This window comes from Falco biarmicus, chromosome 19, assembly GCF_023638135.1.
Source record: "Falco biarmicus isolate bFalBia1 chromosome 19, bFalBia1.pri, whole genome shotgun sequence".
Lineage (NCBI taxonomy): Eukaryota > Metazoa > Chordata > Aves > Falconiformes > Falconidae > Falco > Falco biarmicus.
Genome location: NC_079306.1, coordinates 4640972 through 4661829, shown reverse-complemented (window position 1 = coordinate 4661829; position 20858 = coordinate 4640972). Strand labels below are relative to the sequence as shown.

Here is a 20858-nt window from a genome sequence, read left to right as displayed (position 1 = left end):
GGTTTTTTTTTTTTTTTCCCTGGATCTGGATTTTGCTGGTCTTAAGCTTGGGAATTTGCTGTCGCAGGTTTCCCGGCTGCAGCCCATTTCTGAGCTGCTTATTCTGCTTCATCTTCTCCTTCCCTGGGGTTTGTCCAGGACCAACGAGTGCTGGCGCTGGTTGGTGCATGGGGCTGCTCGGGACACCCCCGGGCCCAACGGGAAGGTGTGAATTTGTATGTGCTTGGCCTTGGCTCTGTGGGTTGGGATCGGGGAAACCTTCCTTCCCCGCTGAGATGCTGGAGGGAGGGAATGGGACACCCCGGTGTGCCGGAGGGGGTGATGGAGGCCGTGCCCTTCACCGGGATGCGGGCAGCGGAGCGTCTTCCTGCTGCTGCCAGGATGAGGAAGTCTGTGCTGCTCATGACGGGTCAAACCCCTGCCCGGCTGGGCTGTGGGCAGGCTCCTGCCTGTGGGGCCAGGGCAGGAGGGGGCTTTTGGGGTCGGCCTGGTGCTGGTGCTACCCCAGGACCCTGGCTCTCCTTTGCTGTTGGCTTTTCCTCCACTGCCGAGCGTGGCGGGTGGGTGCCCAGACCCGGTTATCTCCCGCCTGTGGTTTGCCATGACTCTTTCCCTCGGCCTTGAGCAGCGCCGGGAGCCGGCGGGCTGTCGCGCCGAGCCAAGCGGGCTGTCCCGCTCGCCCTCCCGGAGCCCCGGTTGTGATCTCTCCTGGTTTTTGGGCTCCAGCACTGGTGTCGCTGACAGCCCCTGGCTTGTCTTTGGTGTGGATGTGGTGCTTGCTGGAAAACCCAGCACCTGCAGATGGAGGGGGACAGGCTGACCCACCGGCTGCCAGTGCCTGGGGAGCCCAGAGCCCTCTCGGGTGGGCACAGGGGCTGTGGATGGGAGGGGGGCTGGGGGTGCTGCAGCCTGTGGGAGAGACGCGGCTTTCCCCGTGCTGAGCTGCTAAACCCAGCGGGGGCTCAGCATCCTTCCTGCACTGGAGCACCCACGGAGGGTGGAAAGTCCCTTGTGGGGCCTCCTCTGCACTTGGTGGCTTTGAAGCAGAGATGTACCGGGCACCTCGAACCCTCCCGGCCTGCTCCTGTGTGGTTCCTGAGGCCACGGGAGGTTCCTGAGGGTCGGACATGCCTCGCTTGGGGGCTGCCGCCTCCCGTGGGATGCCCCGGTGGCTCCATGGCATGTGCGGGGCAAGCTTGGGGCTCAGGTGCAGCAGGGAGAGCGTGGGGATGACCCTCTGGGATGGCAACTCTTGGGTGTAACAGGGCAGCTGGGAGGCCCACCAGCACCCCGGGGGTGTCTGCTGCCCCCCCCTGACCTGCCTTCCCTCCCCCGGCCCAGCTGCAGGCACAGAAGCTGAGGCTGGCCCACAGCCGGGGACCTTACTACAGCGGCTCACTGCCCAACGTCAACCAGATTGGCAGCGGTGTCTCTGACTTCCAGGTGAGCAGCGCCCACTCTGCCGGGTGGGGTGGGTGTCTGGGGGGGCTTCCCCCTCCGGCACAGCGGCTGCTGCCCCCAGTGCCTTGGGGAGGGGGATCAGGAGCTGCGTCCGCACGTGGGGTGGGCATCGGGGAGGAGGGTGAAGAGCGCCGGTGTGGGCTGCTGTTGGGGACAGATGGGACAAGGGGATGTTCTCCTCTAATCCCTTTGCCTGGCCCCAGCTCCATCCCGCTGGCAGCGCTGCCAGCGACAGGGTGGTCAAGGGGGGCTGATCCTGAGACCCCTGCCCTCGCAGCCAGGGTCTGCGGTGGTTACCCAGGCGGTGGGCTAACCCCCTTGTCTCCCCCCCGCAGGGCCCTTTGCACTCGCCGCTGGACTCCACGCGCAGCACCCGGCACCATGGCCTGGTGGAGCGAGTCCAGCGGGACCCGCGTCGCATGATGTCCCCCCTTCGCCGATACGTCCGACAAATATCCTTTATCCTGCTCCCCCTTACCCGGCGGTGGGGGCAGGCAGCCTTTTCTCCCCCCACTGGGGCTCCTGCCCCGATCCCAGCGCCCCTGCTGCTCGTCCCTTTGGGATGAGTGAGCATTAGCGACGCGTGCTGCGCTGGCCTGCCTGCGGTGTGGCAGTTGGGTGCCTGCGTGCCCGTTGCTCAGCCCCTCGCTCCCTGTTTGGCCCTTAACTTGCCTCTCACATCGACAGTTCTCCCTACGGACCGACCTACCTGTCGCCTCCGCCTGAGCCTAGCTGGAGGAGGTAAAGACCCCACGTTTTCTTGGCTCCCGCCACTTGTTTTCCGGGTGCCGGTTTCCAGCCCGTTGCCTCCCGGTGTCTGCGGGGTCGCTGGAGCCCGGGGCTTGCTCCAGGTGGTTTGGAATCAAGCAGGCTGGCAGGAGCCCGGTGCCGGAGGGTCCCTCGCAACGGGCAGCCCTCCCGGGAGGATTTACACAGCTTCCAGACCTAGGGGGGCAGAGAGAAACGCTGAGATGCTGGGAGTGGGGCTGCCAGGTCTCCCACCTCTCTGGTGTCGGGTGCTGCCCGCACTGTCCTGCAGCGAGGGGGGATTTTTAAGGAGGAAGGATTTCATCGTGCCCAAAAGAGCCGGCTCCGGCACGCGGGGCGGCAGGCACCTGCTGCGGCAGTGGGAAGAGGGATCCTGCCCGGGGTGAATCACCGGGCGGCTGAGCCCCTGCGTGCTCCGGCCCTTGGCCCCGGGGGCAGGCGAGGCCGGGGCTGGCTGAGCCCGAGGGTGCTGGGCTTAGCGAGGGTGCTGGGCTCAGCGTTGCTCAGGGCGCCTGGGCTTTCTGTTGAAGGCTGCCCTGGCTCCGAAGCACTGTGCTCAGCACAGCTCTCCTTCCCTGGTCCCAGCACCGTTCTCCCAGGGAGACTTGCTGCCGATGCTCCTGCCGTGTCCACACCTCGGTGCCCGGCACGGCTCCACTGCTGTCCTGGCACGCTGGGAGCTTGAGGGGCCGCGTGTGTCCCCTCTCCCCAGCCCAGCGGGGACACTGGTGGTGGCAGGGGTGGGGTGGCAGCCCTGGGTTGTGCCAGGCGACGCCGGGGCTCTGCTGGATGTTGGTGTTGTGTCTTTCACTTTGTCCCCTGCCATGAGCCTGGGCACCGGTCAGTCCAGAGCGTGAGGAGCACGGCCTTGCCCCCCGCCACATCTTCCCCCACCCTGCTGTGCCCAGGCCCAGCCGGCGGGTGCCCTCTCTGCCATCCTCCTCGACCTCCTGGGGCAAGGCCCTGGCTTTTTTCCCCTTCTGAAAGAAGAGGTCGAGTCAGATCTTCCTTGTCACTCGCAGCGAGCACAGCCACCCTCCTCGCAGGACCTGGGGCTCCGGGGAGATGTCCCCAGGAGCATCTCGCTGCGAATCCTGCTGCAAATTCCCCACCCCAGGCTCGGGGGGGACCTTCATCCTTCTTCCAGACAGCTGCCTTCACTTGGCTCGTGCTCCGTGACGCTTCCCTGGGCACTGCTGGAGGGGGAGGGTGGTCTCTGGCTTGCGGGCCCCCTGCCCTGGGGCACGGAGACCCTCTGGTGTTGCCCCAGCACGCCTAAGCCATGGTGGCATCGACTCTTGGCTGTGATTTGCCCAAGCCGGGCCAGCCGCTGTGGTTTTGGCTCCCCGAGGCCGAGCCGCGGTGTCTGGGCTGCAGGCAGGGGGCTAAGGCAGGGGATAGGGTGAGGATGGCAGGGATCGCCCCCGACCCGGTGCCCACCGGGACCGGCAGAGATGCTCCGGCTTGCCCAGGCAAGCTGCCTGCCTCCTCCTGCTGCCCTTGGCCTCCCCCCCGCAGGGGCAGTGCCCCCCTGCGCCCCCTCCCTTGCCCCCCAAGTAACCCTGCTGTTTCTCCTTACAAAGGACCATGCCCTGGGGTAACTTTCCTATGGAGAAAGGACATTTGTTTAGGCTGCCGTCGGCTCTCAACAGGTGAATGATTTTTTTTTTTTAATTCTCTTTTCTCTCTCTCTCCCGGTCTCCAGCCCTTCCCCAGGACCCCCAGGGTGGGCACAGCCCTGCTTGTAGCAACTCCAGCCCCCCAGGAAAAGGGAAAGGGGTCTGCAGGCTGCCCTGGCCGCTGAAAGAGGAGGACCCGCAGGGTGGAGGTGGCCCTGTGTGCCCTGCGGCGGGTGCAGCCCTCGCACCTCCGCAGGCTGCATGGTTCTGCAGCGGCTCCCAGCTCCCTGAGGAGCTGCTCTGGGGGGCAGGGGGCTCTCAGGTGCAGGGCAGGGTGTCCCCGAGGGCTGCCCTGGCTCGGCGCTAGCTCCAGGGACGAGGAGCCAGCTCTGCCCGCTGCTGTGGCTGCTTGGTGTCGCGCCGGCGCAGCACAAGGAGCAGGAGCTGGCGCAGCCCTGGGGGATCGGGCCCCCTCTCTGGAGCCCGGTGAGGTGGCAGAGCCGTGGGGTCCCCGTGGGGTTTGAGAAGGGAGATGCTGCGGAGGACGCACGGAGAGCTGTGGCGTTGGGGTGTCACGTTCCCCAGGCTGGGGCACAGTGGGGTCCCGGCAGGGCCAGCAGGGCTCAGGGTGGGCGCGTTGCTGATGCCGCAGGGATGCCCAGCGCGGGGGGCTCATGGCAGCCCCCGCTCTGCCTCCCTTGTGCTGTGTGGGCACGGGGCTTGGTGCTGGCAGCGGGGCCCTGGCCGTGCCATGGGCAGGCGCCCATCGCTCCCCGGCTGGGCCCCGTGCGGGAGGGGGCTGCGTCCCATGGGCCGGGGGGGTTGGGGGGGGGGGGGGCTTCCTGCCTCCCAGCTGCGCCGCAGCTGAACAATATCCCCCTTGTGCGCTCCCAGGACGCGTCATTAGCTCGAGCGGCCTTTTCCCAGCCCCTCCCCACGCTCACCCGCTTCAAACCAACTAATTGGAAACACAATGGGTGTAATATCCCTGGGTACGCTGCCCCCAGCCCCTCCAGGGCCCCCGGGGGAAAGAAAGGGTCCCAGGGGTGCCCGTCTTCCCCGTGCCAGGGGTGGCGAGGGCTCCGGGGCCATCGCTGCGGTGGCAGGGCCGGAGCAAGCCCCAGCGTGTCTGGAAGCGCAGGGCAAGGGACCCCACTGGAGCATCACCTGGGGAGGGGAGGGTGGGGCTGGCAGAGGGGGACGAGGACCCCCAGGACCCCTTGGCGTCTGCCCCAGGGTTCGTCCCGGGCACGGCGAGCGTTGGGCAGGGAGGGCTGTGAAGGAGCCGGTTGTTCCTCCAGCGAAGCCCCACCGTGCTCCCTGTTCTCACCCTGCTCTTCCCGTTTTCCACCCGCTGCCCTGGCCCTGCGCTTGCCCAGCATCCCGGTGCCGGCCGTGGGGGCTGCTGCAGGGGTGCGGGGGCCGGGGGCTGAGCCCGGCCCCGTCTGACCATCACCTTTCCATTCCCAATTAGAACAAATTCCGACTCGGCGCTTCACACGAGCGTGATGAACCCCAACCCCCAGGACGCGTACCTGGGCCCCTCGCAGGGCGCCCCACCACCCGGCCGCCGGAGCGGTGAGTGTCCCCCCGCTTTCCCCAGCGGGACCCTGCCGTCCCCACCTGCACCCGGCTGCGTGGGGACCCCCGCACCCCTTTCACCCCTTGCGGACCCTTGGGGGGGCCGTGTGGAGCCGCGTCCCTCCGTAGCGGGGTCACGCAGTGGTACCCCCGTCTCTCCACGGTGCTGATTGATGTCCCCCGTGTCCCCCTGTGCTGCCGCTGACTGTCACCTGCTGTCTTGCAGGTTTTCTGGACGGGGACACGGACAGCAAAGGTGAGCAACTACCCACCCCCGGCAGCGCGACACCGAGCCCGGCACAGACCCCCATCTCCCCACCTTGCTGCCTACAAAGCGTCGGGGCGGTGGGTGGGATGTGGGGGGCCAGTGCCTGGGGACCCCTCTGTGGCAGGGGGTCTGTAATGCCCCACTCGTGACGGGTCAGTGCCCCCCGGCGGGTGAACGCAGGTGGGCTGTGCTGCTCTCGTGGCGCTGACCCTCACTCCCCCCCTCGCCAGTGTTTCTTTTCCAAGTGCCTCCCATCGAAGAGACCTTCGATGACAACAAACACGCGCTGAAGCCCTGGGACACCAAGAAGGTGGGTGCCGAGGCAGGACGGCGAGGAAGTCGCCCCTGCAGCCCCCTGCCCACGCTGCTCGCATCCTGCCTGCCGGGTGGTGCGACACCGGGGTGGCTCTGCCCCCTTCCTGCCCTCAAACCGCGGCCGGCCCAGGGCTGGGGGGGTGCAGGCTCAGCACCCCGGCTTCACCGCGCTCTTCTCTTTGATTTCGCAGCTCTCGTCATCCTCGGCCCGGCCGCGCTCCTGTGAAGTCCCTGGGATCCAGTAAGTCCTGGGCTGGGCTGGGGGGGGGCTGCTGGGGAGGGGGTCACCGCAGGAGGCAGCAGCATCCCCACACGGGACACGTCTCTCTCTTTCCTCCAGCATATTTCCATCCCCGGATCAGCCTGCCAACGTCCCCCTCATCCCCTCGGCCCTCAACACGGGGGGCTCCCTTCCTGACCTCACCAACCTGCACTTCCCCTCCCCGCTGCCCACCCCTCTCGACCCGGACGAGACCACCTACCCCAGCCTGAGCGGGGGCAACAGCACCAGCAACCTGGCCAACACCATGACGCACCTGGGCATCAGCGGCAGCATGGCACTGGGGACGGGCTACGACTCGCCAGGTGAGGGCTGGCCCCGTCCCGCCGGGAGGTGCCGGAGCAGATGTCCTGGGGTGGCTGGAGCCGCCGAGACGCAGAGGACCGGCGTGGGGAGCCGGGAGAGAGACCCCCATGGTGGGGAGCTGCTCGGTGGGGCCGGGGGAGACGGGATCCACCGCACCCCGGAGCCGGCTGCGGCAGCGCTCGGCCTCTCCGGGTGGTCCCGGCCTGGGATGGAGATGCTGCAGCCTGGGAGCAGGGTGGGGAGCGCTGCGGGGTCTGACAGCACCGGGGGGTCCTGGGGGGGTGTGGGGGGGCGGCCGCGGCCGCCTGCCCTGCTCCTGCCCCGGCACCCTCCGCTTGCCGAGCCGGAGCATCCTGTGCCGCCGCCGTTCCCGTTCCCGTTCACGGGGTTGTGTGTGTGTTTCTGTCTTGTCTCCATCGTTTTGGTCGCCTCCGTCACCTTCCATCCCACCCGGGGCAGACGGGGAGCCCCAGCCTGGCCCGGCCCGGGGAGGAGAGCCTGGGGCGCGGGGCGATTCCGTGGGGTAACGGTGGTGTCTCTTCTTTTTTGTCCCCACAGGACTTACCTCACCTATGCAGAGCTCCCTGAGTAACCCGTCCCTGCAGTCCTCGCTTAGCAATCCCAACCTCCAGGCCTCCCTGCGAAGCCCCTCGCTCCAGTCCTCCCTCAGCAACCCCTCGCTCCAGTCCTCCCAGAGCAGTTCCTCCATCCCTTCCTCGCTCTCCAACCAGTCCCTGCCCTCCTCCCTCTCCTCCTCGCTCAGCAATCCCTCGCTCCCCACGTCCCCCCGCAGCCAGCCCATGCAGTCCTCCCCCAGCAACCCCAGCCTGCCCTCCGGCTTGAGCGGCTCGTCCTACGCCCCCATGGTGCAGGCGTCCATAACCACCTCGCCCCGCCGAAGGGTCCCGCTCAGCCCCCTCACCCTCCCAATGGGTGGCGACTCCAGAAGGCAGCACCCCAAACAGTTCTCACCAACAATGTCACCCACATTGTCCTCCATCACCCAGGTATGCATGGTCCATCGCCCGCGCCGGCCCCGCGCCGCGCGCTCGCCTCCATCTCCTCCCTCCGCTGCTCTCGTGTCTCCATCCTCATCCTCAGCCACGCGCCAGGGAAGCCCCTGGACCCCCCCACCCACCAGGAGGGACCGCTGCGTGGTTGGGAATTGAGGGGAGGGGGGACACACACGCACAGAGGACACGGGATGTGGCGCATCCCAGCCAGGGCTCCCCCACCCCGGGGTCTTGCTCCGGGGGGGGCTGCCCAGCCCGCTGTGGGTGCTGGGTGCGAGGGCTCAGCACCGGGTGCTGCCGGCTGGGCTGGAATTCCGGCTCTCCCCGCATCACCGTGGGCTCCCCAACCCGCTGCCGGTGCGGGGGGACGCACCGGGTGGGGCTGGCAGAGGTGGTCCCCATCCAGGGGAGCTGAGCAGAGGGGCCGGATCCTGGTGGGTGCCGGGTGGGTGCAGGCTGACCCCCCCCCCCTCTTTCCGCTCTCTCCGCAGGGGGTGCCCCTGGACACCAGCAAGCTGCCGGCCGACCAGCGGCTCCCACCGTACTCCTACAGCCAGCCCGGCTTGCTGCTGCAGTCCCAGCCGAGCCAGAAAGCCCTGCACCAAGCCGTGCCGTCCCCCCCCGCAGCCGGCGTTGCCCGCCGCCCCGCCGGCGCGACCCCCACCCCCGTTGCCCAGCGGGGCCGCCCAGCGCCCGTACGGCCCCCAGTACCAGCCTAACACCCCCCTGCCGCAGCCCCCGCCGCTGGGACAGCCCCTGAGCGACTTCGGCTTGGGCAGCGTGAGTGCTCGGGGATGGGGGGCACACAGCTCGGAGGGGGGGCACCCCCGGTATTCCCCCCCTAACCCGCCTCTCCCCACAGTTCGAGCAGTTCGGGATGGGGGAGAGCCCCACCGGTAACAGCAGCGGTTTCCCCGAGGAGCTGGGGTCCCTGAGCTACCCCCCGGCCGAGGGAGCCTACGACCCCCACGTCCTCAACCGGCAAAACCTGAGCAACTGCAGCCGCCACGGCCCCATCCCCAACATCATCCTCACAGGTGGGTGGCACCGGGTGCCGACGGAGACCCCCCCGGCGGGCGGGATGTCACCTAGGGGTGCTGAACCCCCTGTTATCCCCCCCTCCCCCAAATAGGGGATTCTCCCCCCGGCATCTCGAAGGAGATCGCGACGGCGCTGGCCGGTGTCCCCGGCTTCGAGGTGGACGCGGCGGCGCTGGGGCTGGAGGAGGATCTGAAGATCGAGCCCCTCACCCTGGACGGACTGAACATGCTGAGCGACCCCTACGCCCTCCTCACCGACCCGGCCGTGGAGGACTCCTTCCGCACCGACCGCCTCCAGTGAGGGGCCAGGGGCTCCACCAGCCCCCCCCGGCCCGGCCTGCGGACCCCCGGTCACCACCGCCCCCTCCCCAATTCCCACCCCCACCCCCACCCCTGCCTTTCACTCCCCTTTTTCACTTTTTTTCCGGACAAATGGGGCCGCCGCTGGCTCCCTCCCCGGAGAACGGGGCTGGGGGACACCGGAGCCGGTGTGAATTTTGGGGGGGGGGGGCACAAGCCAGGCACTCTCCAGCCCCATGGCACCCCCAAACCCCGGCGGAGAGGGGGCTCCCAGCCCCCCGGGGGCGGCTGTACATAACCCCGTAGGTAGAGACCCCCGGGGAGGGGGGTGTAGGGGGGGCCGCTTCTGTTTTTATTTTATTTTTTTCTGGCTAATCATCATGTTTAAGGAGAAATCCCGCTCCCCCACCCCAAGCTGCGCCCCATATGTACCCCCAACCCCCCGCCCCTTACCCAGCTGCCGGGGACCCTGCGGGACATGTAGAAAGCACTTGTAACTTTGCCCCCCCCCCCCCCCCTTACACCCCGAGGGGAGCGTGGGGGTCCCGTCTGCGGGTGGGGGGACCTGGGGCCCCAGGACCCGCGTTCCCCCCAAACCCGGGAGGGAGCCAGAGTGATTTATTATTATTATTATTTTTTAAAATATATTATATGTTAATTAAATGCCCTCTGTGATGGTGTGTGGCTGATTTTGGGGGCGGGGGGCGACACAGGACAGACAACACACAATGGGGGAGGCTGGGGGGTGGTGCTCTGAGCCTCCCTGGGGAGGTTTGGGGGTGCAGAGAGGGGGTTCAGTGGCTCCAGCCCCACCCCCACTTGCCAGATCTTTAGGTCTGGGGTCCCTTATGGGGGGGGCAAGGGGTCCCCGTAGTTCCTGGGTGTGCTGGGGGGGGGCATGGCAGCTGCGGGGAGCTTAGGGGGGTGCCTTGAGGTTCTTGGGGGTCCCAGGGGGATGCTGGGGGAGCTCCTAGTAGTTTCTAGAGGTGCTGGGGGGTCCTGGGGGTATCCTGGTAGCTTTGGGGGGTGCTGGGGTGGTCCTAACAGCTTCTGAGGGTGCTGGTGGGGGGTCTGAAGGGGTCCTGGCAGCTTCTGGGGGTGCTTGGGGGGGTCTGGAGGGGTCCTGGAGGGTCCCGGCAGCTTCTGGGGGTGTTGGAGGGGTCCTGGCGGGTCCTGACAGCTTTTGCTGTAGCTGGGGGAGTCTGGAGGGGTCCTGGCAGCTTCTGGGGTGCTGGAGGGGTCCTGGCGGGTCCTGACAGCTTCTGGGGGCGCTGGGGGAGTCTGGAGGGGTCCTGGCAGCTTCTGGGCGTGCTGGAGGGGGGTCTGAAGGGGTGCTGGCAGGTCCTGACAGCTTCTGGGGTTGCTGAGGCGTCCTGGCAGGTCCTGGCAGCTTCTGGGGGTGCTGGGGGGGTCTGGAGGTGTCCTGCAGTGGTCCTGGAGAGTTCTGGCAGCTTCTGGGGGTGCTGGGGGTGTCTGGAGGGGTCCTGGCAGCTTCTGGGCGTTCTGGAGGGGGGTCTGGATGGGTCCTGGAGGGTCCTGACAGCTTCTGGGGGTGTTGGGGGGGGGTCTGGAGGGGTCCTGGAGGGTCCTAGCAGCTTCTGGGGGTGCTGGGGGGGTCCTGGCGGGTCCTGGCAGCCTGTGGGGTGCTGGGGGCTCCCTGCGTGCCCCGGGGACCCCGCGGGGGTGGGGGCGCCCCCCGTGTGCCGGGAGCCCCCCGGGCCGCCAGGGGCCGCTGTGGGCGGCGGCGGGGCCGGGCGGGCGGTAGCGGCCCAGCGGAGCCCAGCGGCGCGGCCCGGCCCGGCCCGGCCCGCAGGTACCGGCGGGGGCGGCCGGGGGGGCCCGGGGGGGCTGCCTGGCTGCAGGGCCCGTGGGGCCGGCTGTGCGGCCGGGGGGGCCGGCTGCAGGGCCTGGGCCGGCTGTAGGGCCTGTGGGGCCGGCTATAGGGCCCGGGCCGCCTATAGGGCCTGTGGGGCCGGGTGTGGGGCCGGGTGTAGGGCCTGTGGGACTGGCCCTGGGCCTGTGGGGCCGCGTGTAGGGCCTGGGCCGCCTGTAGGGCCTGTGGGGCTGGCTATAGGGTCTGTGGGGCCAGCTATTCGGCCTGTGGGGTTGGCTGTAGGTTCTGTGGGGTTGGCTATAGGGCTTGGGCCGCCTGTAGGGCCTGCGCGGCTGAGTATAGGGCCTGGGCTGCCTATAGGGCCTGTGGGGCGGCTATAGGGCCTGTGGGGCCGACTGTAGGGTCTGTGGACTTGGCTATAGGGCCAGGGCCAAGTATAAGGCCTGTGGGGCTGGCTGTAGGGCCTGTGAGATTGTCTATAGGGCCTGGGCTGGCTGTAGGGCCTGTGGGGCTGCCTATAGGGCCTGTGGAGTTGGCTGTAGGGCCTGTGGGGCAGCTATAGGGCCTGTGGGACCAGCTGTAGGGTCTGTGGACTTGGCTGTAGGGCCTGGGCTGGGTATAGGGCCTGTGGGGCGGCTATAGGGCCTGTGAGATTGGCTATAGGGCCTGGGCTGGCTGTGGGGCCGCCTGTAGGGCCTGTGGGGCCAGGAATGTATACAGGGTGTGTAGAGCCAGCTGTGGGGTATTGAGGGCTGGCTGGGGGTGTGTGTAGGGCTGGCTGTGAAGTGTATAGGGCCGCCTGTAGGGGCTGGGGGGGGCTCTGTGGCCAGGCTGACATTTGCTGCCCCCCTACCCAGGTTTCCAGCCTGAGATGGAGGGTGGGGGGGTGCTGGAGCCCTGCCGGGCCCGTGGGGTGCAGCGAGCCATGGGGCAGGGGGCACGTGGCAGGCCAGGGTCCCCAGGCACCATGGGGCAGGGGCTGCTGGCGACGTGCTGCTGCCTGGGGACCTCCGGCGCTCCCCTGCCTTTGGGGCGCTGCCATGGGGCAGGCTCGCCCCATAGCCTGCCCAAGGAGTGGGGCGGGGGCACGGATTGCTGCCCACCCGCAGTCACCGCTTCCCCATGGGCAGCCCCGCAGTGGGGCCGGTTCCTGCTCTCAGCACAGCTGGGGGTCAAGTCCTGCCTCCCCCACGGGACCCCGCTGTGGGGCTGCCCACGCTGGGGGTCACCGGGCGGGTCCGTCAGCCAGGCCGCCGCCGTGTCCTGCTGGCTCCCAGTGGGGTGCCCCACTGTGGGGGCCCGGCTGGGAGGACCTTTGAGAGAAGGGAGGTGTCGGGGGGGGGCACGGGGCAGCTTTGGGGACCCCCCCCTGCCCCTGGTTTCTCCCCACCTGAGGCGTGTGGCAGGAAGCTAAACTGGGAGCCGGGGCTACATCTCCGCGGCTTGGCCATCGTCACGTGGTGCTGGGCTAAAAATACCCTTTGGTGGTCACCTGTGGGGCCGGGGTCCCGGGGCTCCAGGCTGGGGGTCCCGGGGGGGATGGGGTCACGCTCCAGCCGCCGCTGTGGGCCTGTCTCTTCCGACACGGGAGATGCTGGCATGGCTCCTGCGGAGCGCATCCCCCCCGGCTCAGGGGGCTTCTGGGGTTATGGGGCCACCGCCGTGACCCTGCGGGGGGTCTGTGTCTGGGGTTGGGACTGGTTCCCTTCCCCCCCCGCAGCCCCGGTGTGGCTGGGGCAGAGCTGGTGTTGCGCCCCGGTGCCCCGTGGAGGGGGTGACGGCCGTGGGGGTGTGACGTGGGTGTTTGTGGCCTTGTCGTCCGCTTCCTTCCCCTTTCCAGCCCGCTCCGCACAGCTCCGGCGGCCTCCGCGGACCCCCCCCTGCGGCGCCCGGGCAAGCTGGGGGTGCTGGGGAGAGGGAGGGGGTGCGTGGGGGGGGAGGGGGCCTGGTTGCCTGCTTGGGGGGCGCAGCCACCCCCCGCGCTGTGCGGTGGGGGTCCTGTCTCAGGGGTGCTGCCCCCAGGGGTGTCCTTCCGCAGCCGCTGTGCTCGGGGTGGGGTGCTGCCCCCCCCCCAAGCTGTGGGGGTCCCCATTGCATCGCCCTTTGCCACACGGCGTGACCGGAAGCCTCCTCCCTTCCCGTCTCTGGCGCTTTTGCCCCGTCAGCTCCGCCGTGCCCCACAGCCGCCCGCTCCGCCGTGGGGCACCCCACGCTGCCAGCCTGCCTGGGGGAAGGAGCTTTCCCTGTTCTGTGGGGCTCCGGGGCCGGCTGTGGGGCAGGGTTGGGGTGTCACCCATCCTGCTGTGTCCCTCCCTAGATGCTGAGCCATGTCGGACGAGAAGCCCCCGCAGCTGGTGGACTACTTCGTGGTGGCTGGCCTGACCGACACGTCGCGGCCACTGGAGGAGGAGAGCCAGCAGCACCGCCCGGCGCGCCCCAGCGAGCCCATCACCGACGTGGCCGTCATCATCCGCTCGCAGGGCGAGGAGGTGCCCCACGGCTTCACCTGCATCGAGACCACCACCTCCGGCCACCCCGTCGACCTCAACGCCGGGCTGCTCAACAACCCCCAGATGTTCATATGCTACAAGCGGGGTCGCGACAAGCCCCCCCTCATCGAGCTGGGGTGAGTCCTGGGGACCGGGGCTGTGGGGGGACGCGCATGAGCTCCCTGGGGGTCCCCCTCACCCCCTCCTCTCCACCCAGGGTGCACTACGAGGGCAAGGACCGCCCGAAGCCGGGCTATAAGATCCTGGACACGACGCCCTACAGCCGTTCAGCCAACCTCAATTCGGGGGGGCCGGGACACCAACGCACCTTCCTGACGTACCGGCGGGCGGCCGAGCCCCACGGCCACAACACGCTGGGGGTCACCGACATCTGCCTCGTCATGCCCAGCAAGGGCGAGAGCACCCCGCACACCTTCTGCCGGGTGGACAAGAACCTCAACACCAGCATGGTGGGTGCCAAACTTCCCCCACTCTGGCTGCTGCTGGGATGCCCCCGCTGCCGTCTGGCCCACGCTGACCCCCCCCCCCCCCTCTCCTTCCAGTGGGGCCCTGCCCTGTTCCTGTGCTACAAGATTGCCATGGCCAAGGCCAACACGCTGGTCTACGAAGCCGGTAGGGTCTCCCGTGGTGATTATGGGGGGGCCAACCCACCGTGGGGTCACTTGGCAGGCTGCTGGGTGCCCACCCAGCCGCTCCCTCCCTCCCTGTCCTCTGCTGGCAGGGGGAGGTGACAAGGTGAGGCTCATCCCTCTGTCTGTCCGTCCGTCCAGGCCTGCTGGGGCGTTATCCCGAGCAGGACAGCGAGTCCTTCCCCCTGCCCGAATCTGTGCCCGTCTTCTGCTTGCCCATGGGGGCCACTATCGAGAGCTGGCCGGCCGACACCAAGTACCCGCTGCCCGTCTTCTCCACCTTCGTGCTGACCGGTGCCTCGGGCGACAAGGCAGGACGGGGGCCTGGGGCCGGCGGAGGGGAGGGGGCTGGGGTTGGGGGATCGATCCTGATCTGATGGCCCGTCCCACGCAGGTGTACGGGGCGGCCATCCAGTTCCACGAGGCGTTCCCCCGGGAGCGGCTGTCGGAGAAGCAGAGCCTGCGCCTGGGGCTGCTGAGCGTGGTGGACCGACGGCCCGTGGCCGGCCGCTCGCTGCAGACCCGCAAGAGCATCTGCGTCCTCTCCCACTGGCCCTTCTTCGATGTCTTCCGCAAGTTCCTCATGTTTATCTACCGCTACTCCATCTCGGGGCCCCACGTGCTGCCCCTTGAGACGTGAGCGCCGGGCGGGGGGGACTTTTGTGTGTGTGGGGGGACACGGGGGACAAGGGGGTGGCCCCCGTTGCCTCCCCCCCGCCGACGGGCCCCTCTGCCTGCAGGCACATCTCGCACTTCATGCACAACGTCCCCTTCCCGTCCCCGCAGCGGCCGCGCATCCTGGTCCAGGTGAGTCATTGTGTGTGTCCCCCTCCCCTCGCCGTCCCCGTGCTGGCTCCCTGCAGCCCACCCTGTCCCCCTGTCCCCCCAGATGTCCCCATATGACAACCTGCTGCTGTGCCGCCCCGTGTCCTCCCCGCTGCCGCTCAGGTAGGGATGGCTGTGGGGTGCTGGGTAGGGGGTCCGGCTCCGGGATGGGGGGCACGTGGGGCAGCTGAGTGACGTCCCTCCCCCCGCAGCGGCGCCAGCTTCCTGACGCTGCTGCAGAACCTCGGCCCTGACAACGCGGTGGCACTGCTGGTGGCCGTGCTGACCGAGCAGAAGCTGCTCATCCACTCCCTGCGCCCCGACGTCCTGACCAGCGTGGGCGAAGCCCTGGTGGCGGTGAGTGCCGGGGAGGGGATGCCGCGGGGGACGCGCCGCGGCGCTGGGGACCCCTGGCCCGCGGCACTGACCGCCCTTGTCCTGTCCCCAGATGATCTTCCCCCTGCGCTGGCAGTGCCCCTACATCCCGCTGTGCCCGCTGGCGCTGGCTGACGTGCTGTGTGCCCCCGTGCCCTTCATTGTAGGCATCCACTCCAGCTACTTCGACCTCTACGAGCCCCCCAGGGACGTCATCTTCGTCGACCTGGACACCAACACCATCTTCCAGTGAGTGACCCCCCCAGGTTTTGGCTGTAGGGAGGGGGGTTTCAGCCCAGAGGGACGCGGGGGGGTTCAGGGCCACCCTCCCCTCGTCCCTCTGTCCCCCCGCAGGAGCGAGGAGCGCAAACTGCTGTCCCCCCGCTCCCTGCCGCGCCGGCCCTGCAAGGTGCTGCTGGCCTCGCTGCACAGCCTCTCCCAGCAGCTGGATGAGAGTGAGTGGGGGTCCGGGGGGGGGACCCCGGAGCCGCCTACGCCCCCCACCCCTAACCCTCCCCCCTTTGTTTCGCAGTGTACAGCGGGCCGGGGGAGGAGGCGTCGCTGGAGCTGCTGCTGAGCGATGCGGAGGCGGCGCGGGGCCGGCGGGCGCAGCTGGAGCTGGAGGCGCGAGCGGCTTTCCTGCGCTTCATGGCCTGCGCCCTGCGCGGCTACCGCTCCTTCCTGCGCCCCATCGCCCCCGCGCCCGCCCCGGCCGGCCGCGACGCCGGCAGCCTCTTCGCCCTGCAGGGTGGGTGCTGGGGAAATGGGGGTGGGGGCTGGGGGGGTTGGGCTGGATTGAACCCCCCCTGCCCTGTCCCCTCAGGGTTCCTCAAGTCGCGGGAGCGGGCGTACCACCGGTTCTACGGGCAGCTGCTGCGCACCCAGCTCTTCACCCAGTTCATCGAGGACTGCTCCTTCGCCAGCGACCGAGACCCCTGCCTCGAGTTTTTCGACACCTGTGTGGATAAGGTGGGTCCCACCAGCTCCGCGTCGCGTCCCTGTGTGTCCCCCCCCACCCCCAGTGACACCCTGTGCCCCCTCCCCAGGTGCAGGCAGAGCTGGAGAAGCCGGAGGACACCCCCCTGATGGAGCTGGACGACCCGCGGGGCGGCGAACACACCGTCTTCATCACCCCCCCCGAGCAGCCGGCGGGTCCTGATGGCACCGAGCTGCCGGCACGATACCGGTGAGACACCCCCCATCACCCCCCCAGCCCCACTGCTCCCCGGGTCCCCCCAACTCAGCCTCTACTCATCCCCCCCAGTTACGATGGGTTCCCCACGCTCCGCCCTGAGCTGCTGGAGCCCCCCCGGGACCCGCTGGTGGCCCAGCTGTGCCAGGCCAGGAGCAGTGCCCCCAGCAGCCCAGCCCCGCGCAGGACCAAGCAGGTGAGCGAGGCCAACGCTGTGACGAGTTGGCCGGGCCTCAGCAGGGGGGGGGATGGTGAGGGGCGTGGGATGCCGGCTGCCCACCCCAGCTCCCTCCTCTTCCTCCCCTCGTCCCCAGGAGATGAAGGTGGCCCAGCGCGTGGCCCAGAAGTACTCGTCGGTGCCCGACATGTGGGCCAAGTGCCTGCTGGGGCATTGCTACGGGCTCTGGTTCCTCTACCTGCCCACCCACGTCCGCGCCGCCCCCGCCAAGCTGCGGGCGCTCCAGCTGGCCTATGAGGTCCTGCGCAAGATGGAAGCTCACAAAGTGGTGCTCCCGGATGAGGTAGGTGGCGTTTGGGGCAGGGGGGGCTGCCTAGGGTGGGTGGGGGGACCCCGGCCACCCCTGATTGACGGTGGCTGCCCCCCCCTAGGTCTGCTACCGCATCCTGATGCAGCTCTGCGGGCAGTACGGGGAGCCTGTGCTGTCGGTGCGGGTGCTGCTGGAGATGAAACGCGCCGGCATCGTGCCCAACACCATCACCTACGGCTACTACAACAAGGTGACGGGGAGCACACGTGTGGGGCGGGGGGTCAGGGGGGTCCCCACCGGCCCCTCACCGTGTCGTGCCCCCCCCCCGTCGCAGGCGGTGCTGGAGAGCAAGTGGCCGGCGGGCACCCAGAGCGGGCGCCTGCGCTGGGCCAAGCTCCGCAACGTGGTGCTGGGGGCCGCCCAGTTTCGGCAACCCCTGCGGCAGCGGGAACGCCGGGCCGCCGCCACCGCCGCCCCCCCCAGGTGGGTGGGGATGGGGGGGTGCGGGGGGGGGGGCAAGGAGGCCGCTGTGACCCTGCTGACAGCCCCCTCCCTCCCTCCTGCAGGTGGCCGAGCCCCCCCAGCGCCCCGTCCCAGCCTGCAGCGACAGACCACCTGGGCTGGGCGCAGCCTGCGGGACGCCCCCCCGGCCCCCCGGCTGGTGAAGAGCGGCAGCCTCAGCTTCCCCAGCAACACCCACAGCGAGGGGGGCCGGGGAGGGCTGGGGGAGCCCCCAGCCACCCGCCCCCCCCCCTCTTCCCGTAGCTCCGGACCCGCTGCCTCCCCGGCTGCGGGGTCCCCCTGGCTCGGCCGACGGGAGCCTGTCGGACATCAGCTTTGCCACGGACGAGAGCGACCGGGCGGACGAGGGGCCGGTGGGCAGCGGGGGGCCGGTGGGGGGCACGCCGCGGCGGGGGCTGGCTGCCAAACTGCAGCAGCTGCTGTCCCCCGGCAAGCGGCCCCCGCTCCGGCCAGCCGCCAGCACCGAGCTCCCCGCCGGAACCCGCGACGCCGCCGACGCCGCCTGCCCGCGCCGGGGGTCCGAGCAGCGGGATGGGGAGCCCCTGCCACGCCGCGGCCCCGCCGAGAGCCTGCTGCGCCCACGGGAGCGCCCCGAATCCACCGCCTCCGAGGTACCCGGCTTCTCTGCGGCCACGGCGGTTGCCCCTGGGCCCGGCCGTGCCGCTGACGCCGCCTGTCCCCCCAGAGCTCCGTCTCGCTGGGCAGCGAGCTGGACCTGTCCGACACCTCGGTGGGCAGCGCCGGCGTCCCCAAGTCCGAGCCACTGGCCGATGGGGCCACCGGGCAGGAGCCGCCTGCCGTGGAGGTGAGTCTGGGTGGGGGGGTGGGGGTCTCCATCCTGCTGTGGCCACCGCCCCGGTTTCTGCCGCCGGGGCTGACGGTGGTGCCGGTGGCGGCCAGGTCCTGCTGTCCAGCTGCTCGCGGTGCCAGGGCTGTGGCGCGCTGGTGTACGACGAGGAGGTGATGGCCGGCTGGACCTCCGACGACTCCAACCTCAACACCACCTGCCCCTTCTGCGGCCGCTCCTTCGTCCCCTTCCTCAGCATCGAGATCCAGGACTTCCAGCTGCCCCCCAGGTGGGACCCCCTGGCCTGCTGGGACCTTGCGCACCCCCCGTGTCCCCCACGAGCAACCCTCCTGTGCCCCAGCCTCCCTGGTGCCCCCAGGTCCCCTCTTCAACTGCCCACCAGTGTCCCCTGTCTTCTCCCTGGGGACAAACCCCAGTGTCCTGCACCCCCTAGGTGTCCCCAGTGCCCCCAGTTACCCTCTTTGCTGCCCACCGGTGTCCCCTGTCCTCTCCCTGGGGACAAACCTAATGTCCCACATATTCTCCAGTGTCCCTGGTGTCCCCAACGTCCCTCCTTGCTGCCAACCGCTGTTCCCCTACCTTCCACCCTCTGGGGGAAAATGCCCATTTCCCGCATCTGTCCTGGTGTCCCCAGTGTCCCTCACCCCCCCACCCCCCACCCGCTGCCTACAGGGGCCCCCCGTCCTCTGGGGGGAACCCCAGTGTCCTCACCCACCATACCCCCCCCCCTTCCATCCTCTGGGGAGATCCCCAACATCCTGCATCCTGCCTGGTGCCCCCCCCCCCCATTTCCATAACCCCCCCTTTGCTGCACAGCACCGCTGAGGATGGCTCCCTCCCTGCTCCGGCCGCGCAGGGACCGGTGCTCAGCGACCGCCGCCACTGCCTGGCGCTGGATGAGGCCGAGCCGGAGCTCTGCAACGGCTGCCCCGACGCGGCGGTACGGTGCCAGGCATGGAGAAGGGGGGGCCCCGCGTGAGGGTGGGGCGTCCCAACTGGGGGGTGAGTGTGTCCCCCTTCTCCCGCAGGTGCCGCGACGGTTGGAGCGGGTGGCTTTCGCCTACTTGAGCCCCTTGGTGCTGCGGAAAGAGCTGGAAAGTTTGGTGGAGAACGAAGGCGGGGAGTTCCTGGCGCAGCCGGAGCTGGTGGACAGCCACCCCATCATCTACTGGAACCTCGTCTGGTACTTCCAGCGCCTGGGGCTGCCCAGTAACCTCCCCCGCCTCCTCCTGGGCTCCCAGCACGTCGCCCCGGCCCCACAGGTAAGGCAGGAGGGCTCTGGGGTGGGGTGGGGGGGTCTCGGGGTGGGGCGGGGGGGTCGCTAACCCGGTACCCACCTGGCTGTCCCACAGGCGCAGCCCCCCGACTCCCCCTGCGTGCGCGTGCGGCTGCTCTGGGACGTCCTGACCCCCGAACCTGACAGCTGCCCCCCGCTTTACATCCTCTGGAGGCTTCACAGTGAGTCGGGGGGCGGTGGGGAGGGGGGGGACTGGAGTGGTGGGGTGGCACTGACCCCTCCCCATCCCGCAGGTAACGTCCCCACGCGGCTGCGGTCATGGCGGCCCCACGGCCACCCCTTCTCGCTGGCCTTCCTGGAGGCCGTGCTGAGCCATGTGGGGCTGAGCGAGGTGCACAAGGCCATCGCGCTCTTCCTCGAGACACTGGCAGCCCCCGGGGGACCCCGGCACCTGCAGAGGTAGGGCTGTGACCCCCCCCCCCCCCCCCACGACCCCCTCCACCAGCCCCCCCATCCCTCCCTCTCACTGCTCTGCCTCCCCAGGAGCATCTACCGGGAAATCCTCTTCCTCACGCTGGCGGCGCTGGGCAGGGACCACATGGACATCGGTACGGGGCACTCGGGGAGCGGCTGGGGGGGGGGTCTGGGGGCCCCCCTATAATGCTGATGGCTGGTATGTCTGTGTCCCCCCCTCCTCGCAGCTGCCTTTGACAAGAAGTACAAGTCGGCCTACAACAAGCTGGCTGGGAGCCTGGGGAAGGAGGAGCTGCGGCGGCGGCGGGCGCAGCCCCCCAGCTCCAAAGCCATCGACTGCCGCAAGAGCTTCGGGGCCACGCTCGAGTGCTAGAGGTGCCCCCCCCAGGAACAGGAGGGGGGTCCCAGGCCAGCCCCTCTGCTCCCCAGTCCAGGAGGGGGGGTCCCAGGCCAGCCCCTCTGCTCCCCAGCTCGGGAGGGGGGGGTCCCAGGCCAGCCCCTCTGCTCCCCAGCTTGGGAGGGGGGTCCCAGGCCAGCCCACCCCCTCTGCTCCCCAGCTCGGGTGGGGGGGGGTCCCAGGCCAGCCCCTCTGCTCCCCAGTTCCTGGATTGTGTGTGGGGGGAAGCCCCTGCATCGCCCCTGGCTCACAAAGGGTTTTATATGTCAGTGTTAATATATTTTTATTTATTTATTGCCCCCCCTCCCCCCACCTCAGCACCCCCTCCTTGCTTGTGCTGGCAGCTGGGTGAGTGCCGGGACAGCTGGGGGGGGGGGCGGGGGCTCTATGTATCGCCCCCTCCCCATCCCCCACCACTGCCCCCCATATACCTGCACCTGGGGGTGGGGTGGTGTTGGGGGGTTATGGGGGTGGGGGGGTTTGGGGGACGCCCCCCCCCCCTCGCACTGTGCAATAGGAGCCCCCTGCCCCAGGGGTCTGTAAATAAAAGCTGCTGCAGTATTTTCCCTGCCGCCTCCCCGGGCGCCTTCTTGGGGGGGGAGGGGGGCACCCCCCC

General features: G+C 69.4%; 2 protein-coding genes across 2 annotated transcripts; both read left to right on the top strand.

Annotated features, from left to right (window-relative positions):
• Positions 1 to 1320: 1320 nt before the first annotated feature.
• Positions 1321 to 9618, top strand: CRTC2 (CREB regulated transcription coactivator 2; the record flags this gene model as incomplete). Its single annotated transcript, XM_056322616.1, has 13 exons — positions 1321 to 1443; positions 1797 to 1915; positions 2143 to 2202; positions 3813 to 3881; positions 5323 to 5426; positions 5656 to 5685; positions 5928 to 6007; positions 6204 to 6253; positions 6353 to 6597; positions 7157 to 7605; positions 8103 to 8327; positions 8474 to 8648; positions 8744 to 9618. Coding segments are annotated over 13 exons (1938 nt in total), but the record flags the coding sequence as incomplete, so codon positions are not given.
• A 3107-nt stretch (positions 9619 to 12725) lies between these two features.
• On the top strand, positions 12726 to 20727 carry DENND4B (DENN domain containing 4B). The gene is given in 26 exon segments (XM_056321810.1): positions 12726 to 13411; positions 13492 to 13744; positions 13838 to 13907; positions 14066 to 14235; positions 14319 to 14560; positions 14665 to 14731; positions 14814 to 14872; positions 14962 to 15106; positions 15198 to 15373; positions 15479 to 15579; positions 15657 to 15872; positions 15948 to 16093; positions 16171 to 16310; positions 16389 to 16512; positions 16631 to 16837; positions 16926 to 17054; positions 17139 to 17633; positions 17635 to 17937; positions 18012 to 18131; positions 18227 to 18402; positions 18951 to 19074; positions 19163 to 19396; positions 19487 to 19592; positions 19665 to 19830; positions 19915 to 19979; positions 20073 to 20727. Coding segments are annotated over 26 exon segments (4479 nt in total). The 5' UTR covers positions 12726 to 13112; the 3' UTR covers positions 20219 to 20727.
• The last annotated feature ends 131 nt before the right edge of the window (positions 20728 to 20858 follow it).